Source organism: Xiphophorus maculatus, chromosome 16 (genome assembly GCF_002775205.1).
Source record: "Xiphophorus maculatus strain JP 163 A chromosome 16, X_maculatus-5.0-male, whole genome shotgun sequence".
In the NCBI taxonomy this organism is placed as follows: domain Eukaryota; kingdom Metazoa; phylum Chordata; class Actinopteri; order Cyprinodontiformes; family Poeciliidae; genus Xiphophorus; species Xiphophorus maculatus.
In genome coordinates this window covers 10,304,232-10,312,889 of record NC_036458.1, presented here as the reverse complement: position 1 = coordinate 10,312,889, position 8,658 = coordinate 10,304,232, and the positions used below count along the sequence as shown (strand labels likewise).

Sequence of the window (8,658 nt, the reverse complement as noted above, 5' to 3'; positions counted from 1 at the left end):
TACTAATTGGCACTCGGGACGGCAAGTAAAAGCAAAAAGGATATTGTGTGAACATGCCAAGTACAGACAGGAAGACTTATTAAAGTTTGCTTTTCAAAGCTGTGAGAAACAAAGTACCTCTCGGTTACGAACACGAAGAGAATGCCAACCCCATTGACCTTGATGGGCATAAAATGTGATGAAAGCTTTGACTAACAAGGTGCAGCACTGCGTGATGCCTCGGAGACAACACACTGGATGTTGGGTGTGAATCGCACAGATTGTCGATGCTTCAAAGCAGGAATGACCCAAATATGGCCTCATTCAGCAACACGAGAAACCCCATCAGATCACGCTCTCCATCTGGAAAAGAAAGATCAGATGATGTGCTGATGTGAACCTCTTCCTGTGAGCGACTGCCCTCCGAGCTGCACAATCTGACATCAAGCACTAATAAGCCAGGGACAAGTAAGAAGTGATTTTAATATGTACATATTTTTTCTGCTATGATTGCAGTGAATCTACAGTTGTTGTTTTGACAATGTCAGTGTGAGTTCCTCCATTGCTGTGTGAATAGTCTCATTTAGACTTTTCCTCAAACGCCTTTGATAACAAAACAGCTTTCCAAATGATTTACTTTGATAAAACAGATTGATTTGGTCTGACAGGCTATGAATTAATGGATGTGAATAGTTTGTTTTCATTTTTTAGAGAAATATGAGGGCTTTTTGACTGAAACCCACCTCTAACATTAAAAAAAATCAAAATTAAAAAATTAATATTTAATATAAGTGAAAATTCATAGCAATAAATACATTTAAACTTTATTTTCATTCATCGTTCTAAACTGAAAGCTGGATAAACACCCCTTTGAAATGGTCTCCAATATACATGAAAAGCTTTTCAAAAAGAGGTGTGTACTGCAGAGCTGTTGGCATAAGTGCTTTTATATTACAGTGTATTATGTCCAAACTGTTTTGTCCGTTCATTACACATCAACAAAAATAAGCTGGTGGCAGGACGGCTTGAAAGTGGAGGATTTAAGGAATAAAAGTGGAAATTAAATGACTTCAGGTCAGACTTGCTGCAAGAGAGCTCACGTAAGCAAAGAAATGCTCCGGAGAGTAACGCGACTGCCCGACAGTGACGATGTAAAGCTTGGAGTCTAAACGTGTCCATAACTGAGACTGGAGCTCTTTGGATCCTTTCGCTGCTGGTGAGCGTAGAAACAAAAATATGAATCAGAGGGTTGTTGGCTTTGATGAAAAATGCTAAAAGACACAAAAGAAGACAAAACACCTTAAAGGACACCACACACATTTCCTTGATGCTCTTTTGGCAACAGATTCCTTTGGCAGTCCACATAAAATTGGCAGTGTCTCGCTCAGGCTTTGTGACTACATGTACATATCCATTCACATGCTTAGACACACTATACATATGGCACACACAATTCTGGTCACTTCAATTAGTAATTTGTTGAGGGGAGGAAAAACAACCTGAGTACCACAGTTCATGTTATCCCAATGATATATTTCTGCATTACGGAAATTGCTTATCTTATTTTTAAAGGCCAGAAAATTGAACGATTTTAAATTTCCATCATCTGCTCTTAAAATATGGACACTGGATCCCAAGACTCACTTTTGACTCACTTAATTATTAAGAGAAACTAAAACATGAAGTATATGTGCCCGAACTTTTGCATGCCACTGTATGCCCAGTGCCTTGCAAAGGAATTCACAACCCTTTAACACCTCCAGACTTTCTCAAATTACAACCACAAATTTCTTATTTTATTGAGATTTTATGTGATAATTATAAATTTAAAGGAACGAGGTACGTAGAATGGAAGATATTTTGCAAATGCAAATGTAAAAAGTGTGACATTCTTTTATAATTTTGCCCGTTTGTGAAACCAGTTGTAAAACTTTTCACCGATTTGTCCTTTTGTAATCTCTACCCAAGTCTCCAGCAAATTTCCTTCATAGACTGTCCTCTTTTTAGCTCCATCCTTCTTCTCTTTAACTCTGACACCTTCATGTTCCTGTTAACGAAAAGCATCTCCACAGCATGACACTGTTCCCACCATGTTTCAGATAGAGATAGTGAAAGTTCAAGGTGATCTGTGTTTGCATTTGTACGCTATGAGCCAAAACGTTCAGCTTGGGGTGTCATTTGAATAGAACACCTTTTTCCACAGGTTTGCTAGGATTTCTACATGACTTGTGGAGAACTATAAAAAAGGCTTCTTTCTGTTTTCTTGTAACAATTATGTCTTTCTTTCCCCTAGTCGATAAATACCAGATTTGCAGAGAGCAGGACTAACAGTTGTCTATCCAAACGGTTTTCCCACCTGAGTTGTTGACTCCTGCAGCTCTTCCAAAGTTACCTTGTGCATTTAGAAGTCTTCCCTGCGATTACGCCACATTCTCACGTCTGTCAGATCATAGACTGATCAGTGCTGATATGTTGGAAAATTAGAGTATTGTTTAATAATCTAACTCCTTCAAAGTTATTCAAAATTTGATCTATCTTATTTTCTTTCTGCTGTGCTCCTTGGTCGTCACATGATTTGGTGTTTATTCTCTGATGTTTCCCAAATGAGCTAAGGGACTTTTATGCAGCTGCCTCATTAATACAGGGACTGAATTACACACTTTTAAACTTTGAGATTTATTTTGGGTAGTGAAGTGATCTGAGCTCTACTGCTAAACTCATTTCCTCAGTAAGCTGCGTTGATGTTTGTGGTCGTAATGAGGCAGATTGAGAAAAACCTCAAGGGGATGTGAATACCTTTAGCCCTGCACATGCTCTCTGTGAATACAGTACATGATGCAGTACTAACATGCACAGCAACAGATATAAGTACATGTAGCTTTTCATTAAATGCACTTCTGTGTCCGCAGTTCTCAGCTGAAAAAAAAGGAAGGTGCATAAATAACATTTTCCAGTCAGTGTAGAAAAGGTCCATGTGTGCCCAGCACAGAAGACTCTGATCCTGCAAACACAGAGGTTCTGAGACTTCTCTTTTCTTTTCGCTGTGGATTTCTCCTTTGTGACTGTATTGATGCTGGTCCCTTTCTTCCTGGCAGTGTTCTGAGTTTAGTCTTTTCTCCATCACAGGTGGGTGCTATCCTGCGTATCAAACCTGTGGCTCTCTGATAGTCCAGCACTGCACTTCCTGCTGCTTCCTTGATTGGGCACCAGGGAGAGGGGGTCTGGTCTTATCAGGTACCTGCAGATGGGGCACAGTCAGGGATCGCAAATTGAATTCGGTTCTAATTGTAGGTTTCATGCTGGGTTCACTTTACAGCGCCATCACCTATAAACTGTTTTGTTTTTGTTTTTTTCCACTCACACAACGTCGTGCAGGTCGAGCCTGGTGTCTGGAGAGGGGTTGATGAGGATGTACGACAGCCTGTTGCCTTGGTCTGTCATCCCATCTGACACCAGAGGAAAAGAGGTTAGAGAGGCAGGATATAAACTCAGCACAGGATACAGAGCAGGAGGAGCTGCATCCGCTCAAACGGCAGAAGTGCAAAGTTTGAACAAGCACGCGCAAAGCAAAAAGTGAAACTTACTAAACCCAGTTGGAGAAAGGCCCAAATGTTTCATCCTCGTTCGCACCAGTGAATTGAGCTCCTGTCGTTCTGAGCGCCTGAACAGATTCAGCCTCTGCTGGCTGATCCGCTCCGCCGCGCTGCCCGGGCCACCTTTGGCTCCACTCGATCCCCGGCCCCCCTTCCTGCTCAGCCGTCTCGCCCACTGCATGCTCTTCCTCCGGAGCAGCGGGTGGTCTGAGGAGTGAGAGGAGGTGGAGACGGGCTCTGAGGAGGTGGAGTTACGGTGAGCGCCGGTGCGGGACAGGAGGGGCTCTCTAGGTTCTCTGGTGTCCTCGTAGTCTTCAACAGTGATGGATACCTGGGACTGAAGAACATTTAAAAAAATAACACTTTTTTGCCTTAATGTGGTTTGATTAACATGTTGCAGAGCTTTGATGGCTTTAATAGTTCCTCAGAACTGTTTGCAATTTCACAAAGATAGAAAATAAGAGGTACAGAAATATATTTTGATAAACCATTAATTTCTAATTAACAATTTTAGCACACTTCACAATGTTTAACACTTCAGACAAGTTCAGCTTTTCTCACTCTCAAAAATGTATAATATATATACAGTATATATATATATATCAAGTTTTTTTTAGTAGTGTTTACTGTGTGCGTCATTCTTCAAAAAGGGAAAGGCAAGAGAACATGTAAAACTAAAGCAGAAATATGTTGAATCAAAATAAAATAGTTGCACACATCAACTGATGAAGGAGCAGGACTGAAAGGCTTGAAGTATGAATAAAGAGAAATACAGCATGATGAGTTTTAATTGATCCACATTTCTTTTTAAGTAGTCCTATCATCCTTTTTCTGGTCAAAGTTTTCTCCAATGCACCATCTAAGCCAGAGAGACGTTAGATTCTCACAGAAACAACACATTCAAGGTCGATTTTTACCACTGAAGTTTCCACTGGAGCTTGAAATGAACCCTTGGAGCTCCGGGACAATGACAAGTCTCACCACCACAGGCTGTTAGTCACATTACTCAAACTGTTACCCCTGCACTCGTTAATTATAATATACCAGACGATAATCAATCTGGGCAGCATGCATGGAGAACAGATCCAAATTTGGAGCAAAAACTATCCTGGTTGTTTGGAAAGCCAATGCTGCTGCAGCTGCTGAAAAAAAGGGAGTTCCTTTGTAGCGGCACATTGCCGACCTGGTCAGGAACTCAAAGGTCACCTTTCCCATCCTGGCCTTCGGTGTGATGAATGGTGGTTCTTACGCTGGCAACAAGCTCACTGTGCAGGAATTCATCATCCTGACTGTAAGCAAATGCTGTAACGATGGAGTATGAACAAAGCTTTTCTCTATTCATACTGAGGTGTGTTGATCATCAAAGGTCAGCAAATGGCTAGAAGAACTCAAACTTCCCCTATAAGTGCACTAATTAAAACGTTTAAACCAAATGGAAGTAAAACAAACAAATCTCCCCGACGCTGACTGAAGGGGATGGTGAAGATGGAAACAATTTCTCCAACAAGACTCTGGTGAAATTCTGCTGAGAAACTTTAACTGGGATTTTTGCCAGCAAGCAACATCCCTACTGCTAAGTACGGTGAGGGATCTGTAATGCTGGGGGCTTGTTTCCCTTCCAAATGCCATTGTGAACTGTTTGAAACACCAGGAAATATATATATATATATATATATATATATATATATATATATATATATATATATATATATATATATATATATATATATATATATATATATGTATATATACTGTATATACAGTATATATTTAAGATAGGTTCTCATTAAGTTTTAACAGTGTAATAAGTCATGCTGAAATCAAACAGAAAAAAATCACCAAACACAAAAGATCCTCTGAAACATGAGCTGAAGAAAGTAAAGCAGAGAACTGAGTTTAATTGGACAAGCCACACCCAGACAAACTAATGTGTTGGCAGTGTAAACAAATTACTTAAGTGAATCCTGTCTGACAACACGCAGGAGGTTTCAAAAAGAAACACATCATGTACTGATCTAAAGGAATTCAAGAACAGATGAGAATAAGTCACTGAAGGTTACAAATGCATATTAAAGCGTCGGGATTCCACTGAACCACGAGAGCGTTTATCCAGAGATGAATACATGGAGCAGTGGGGGACCTTCCCAGGTGTGCAAAGCTTCCCATTTCACTAAAAGAGTGCAGCAATGTCTCCTGCAGGAGGTCACAAAAAACCCAAGAACAAAATTGAAAGCAGATTCAATTCAATTGCCTCAGCTAAGCTCAATTAAACAAAACTAAATTGGGCAAAAATGGCATTAATGAAAGTAGATCCAGTCCAAAACCGTTGCTTAGCACAAAGGCCCGACTCACGTTTGCAAAGCATGATCGCTGTGTGATGATTGCTATAGGGATATTTTATTTGGGGTTTTCGTGATGTGTTTAACACGGAAGTTATGACATGAGAACAAGGCTGACCTCAGACACTGGAAGCTTGTGGGCCTCTGTCCGGTAGATGCCTATAGGAATGTCTCCTGTGGAGGAACATAGTTTCTGATAGAGCCTCCCGTAGGTGCGAATCCACAGGTCGTCCTCTGTGATCTTCATCTGGAAACCAAACAAAACAACAATCGGTCTCTGAGGCGATCCTCTGTCCACCCAAACTAAAATCCAGCCACTTGTTTGTTTGTGCTTTAGCTACTCACGGCGCAGAGGAAGCCTGAGCCAGGCATGGAGTCTAACCCCAGCAGCAGCCTGGTGATGGAGATCATGTAGTCCTTCACAAATGACTGGCGCGGCATCACAACAAACAAGTCAACGAGACACAAGTCATTACTGAGACAGAAGCCACCTGAAGAACGACGCTTGTTATTCAAGGAGAGTGTGTTTGACACCTGGTAGAGGAGAGTGTCCAGCATGCTAACGCTGAACACCTTTCCGGCGGCAAATGGCAGGCGGAACATAAAGACCAGGTTGGAGCCCTTCTCTCTTTCCTTCTGCAGATCAAACACAGTGACGCTCAGCTAGGTGTCAGGTTTTACGGGCTTTCTGAGCGGATCAGAGGAGTCTCTACCTTCTCTTCATGTGTCAAATCTCCCCCCAGCGAGGCCGAAACAATACTTAAGGATTTATTACAGACAGACTGACATTCAGTCTTAAGATCAAATTCAACTGTCCATGATTTGTATGCGGTGTGAGAATAAATCTGATAGACAACATAAAAAGCTTTTACTGCTGAAAGAGGGAGAGACAATGGTTTTCCTAATGATGTTGGGCCAATTTGAGAGAGGATGTCAGACTGTGGCTAATTTACTGCTTTGTTAATGGCTGTTATTAATGCCCAGAACAAGACTCACTAGCTGTCATTGAGAATGTTAACAATGACAACAAATTGCCAGATATTAGCGCAAAAGCTCATCCTACCATCCTATTTATTCATTTCTGTTCCACTCAGACAATGAACTTTCATGAAAATAAAGCATTTGTCATGCTTATTTCCTTTTTGATTAATTTTTGACTCATAAAATTAATCAAAAGGAGACAAAGGCTTTGGACTTTACCTTTTCCAGTTTGGACAAAGCCAAGGAATAGTGATCTTTGACTTTGAACTGCATGAACCGCATGTTTGCAGGATGTGTGAGCTCTGTGATGATACTAAGAGCTGGAAACAGTCTGGGATTGAAAAGCACAGGGAAAATAAGAAACATAATACAGGAAAAAGAACATATTACTTTTGCGTGTGAAATTGCAAGTGAACGTTTGGGTGAAATTGACCTGAACAGTGTCTGGACGTTAACAATCGTTTTGGCGTCAGCCATGTAGTCCTCCTCTGCAATCATGGAGCTCTCTTTGTCAAACACCACCATCGTGTCTGCAAAAGTGATTCCACATCGCAGAAGGCTGTCCAGACTGCAAAAAGGGAATCAGTTTTGTTTTTTATGCCAGAATAATCAGTATTTACACTAGTAATTTTACAAAGTGGAAACATATTTGTGGCAAAGAGATTAGGCTCAACTACTCAACCTTGCAGTACGCCCTAAGTCACTCTAATGCAAGAGGAAATATATAATTAAAAGAAAACTTTTATTGTCACTAAAACAAAAATTTGTGTATTTTTTGTTAGAAACACACAAAATTAGAACAAAAATATATGGGATACACAAATACAACTGTGAAGTGGAATGAACAGGATAGGAGATTCTCTACTTTTTTCTGTAAATACCAGAAATAAAAATGTCAAGATCAGTCAGATTGGATTGAGAGTATATGTAAGCTGCAATTTTCACATCTTGGTAGAAATTCTCAGCTGCATTTAGAGCATAAATCTAAGCCCCTCCACTGTAGCGCTAATCCTCAGCTCAGGGTTGCTGGAAGGCGAACTTCGACCTCTATCTGAAATCTTTTGCAGCCAGTAACGAGTTTTCTCTCATATTTGCCTTGTATTTGGCTCCATCTATTTTCTCAACTGTTATCAGTGTCCCCACAGGATGATGCAGCCATCACCACGTTTCACCCTGGGGATGGTGTGTTCAGGGTGATTTACAGAATTATCCTATGAAATGGTCTGCATACTGACCTAAAGGCTTCACTTTGGTCTCATCTGACTGAACAACTTCTTCCACATATTTGCTTCAAACGTGTCTAGTTCCATTAATGTTATGAGTTCAATAAATTGCATTCAAGATTCTGTATATAGTCTGAAAATATGTGTAAAAAATACAACACTTTTGCAGGGTACTGAAACTAGGAAACACACATAGATTAGTATAAATGTAAAAAATATAAATTTGGTCTTACTTTTCAATGGAGCCCACTGTGTAGAAGACCATTGGGAACCAACAGATGGCTTCCAGAAAATCAGCTTCAGGTCTAGGCAAATGGGGAAAACAGATTTCAGAGTGTTTCCTACACGCCACAGAGAAGAGCAAACGTTCCCACAGCTACAGTCTGCCCTCCCTCTGCGCTGAATTTACTGAAGAGACAAAAGGCCTTCTGAGAAAGCTGAAAATAACGGCACTACGCAGCAGTGACTCAGCATTTTATTGCCTTTTTATTGGATTCCACTCTCATTTGGCCGACTGCGTTCGTGTAGCTGCCACAAAAACAG

General features: G+C 40.6%; 1 protein-coding gene across 1 annotated transcript in view; it reads right to left on the bottom strand.

Moving 5' to 3' along the window:
• Nucleotides 1-444: 444 nt before the first annotated feature.
• LOC102231418 (potassium channel subfamily T member 2-like) overlaps nt 445-8,658 on the bottom strand; it is a 45,649-nt gene continuing 37,435 nt past the window's right edge. Inside the window, exons 22-30 of the mRNA XM_023349273.1 lie at nt 8,349-8,420; nt 7,326-7,460; nt 7,112-7,223; nt 6,446-6,547; nt 6,257-6,340; nt 6,030-6,158; nt 3,564-3,909; nt 3,341-3,425; nt 445-3,217 (exon numbers count right to left, since the gene is read on the bottom strand). Of these exons, the coding sequence (XP_023205041.1) occupies nt 3,100-3,217; nt 3,341-3,425; nt 3,564-3,909; nt 6,030-6,158; nt 6,257-6,340; nt 6,446-6,547; nt 7,112-7,223; nt 7,326-7,460; nt 8,349-8,420 (1,183 nt within the window). The 3' untranslated portion in view covers nt 445-3,099. The remainder of the gene's footprint in view (nt 3,218-3,340; nt 3,426-3,563; nt 3,910-6,029; nt 6,159-6,256; nt 6,341-6,445; nt 6,548-7,111; nt 7,224-7,325; nt 7,461-8,348; nt 8,421-8,658) is intronic.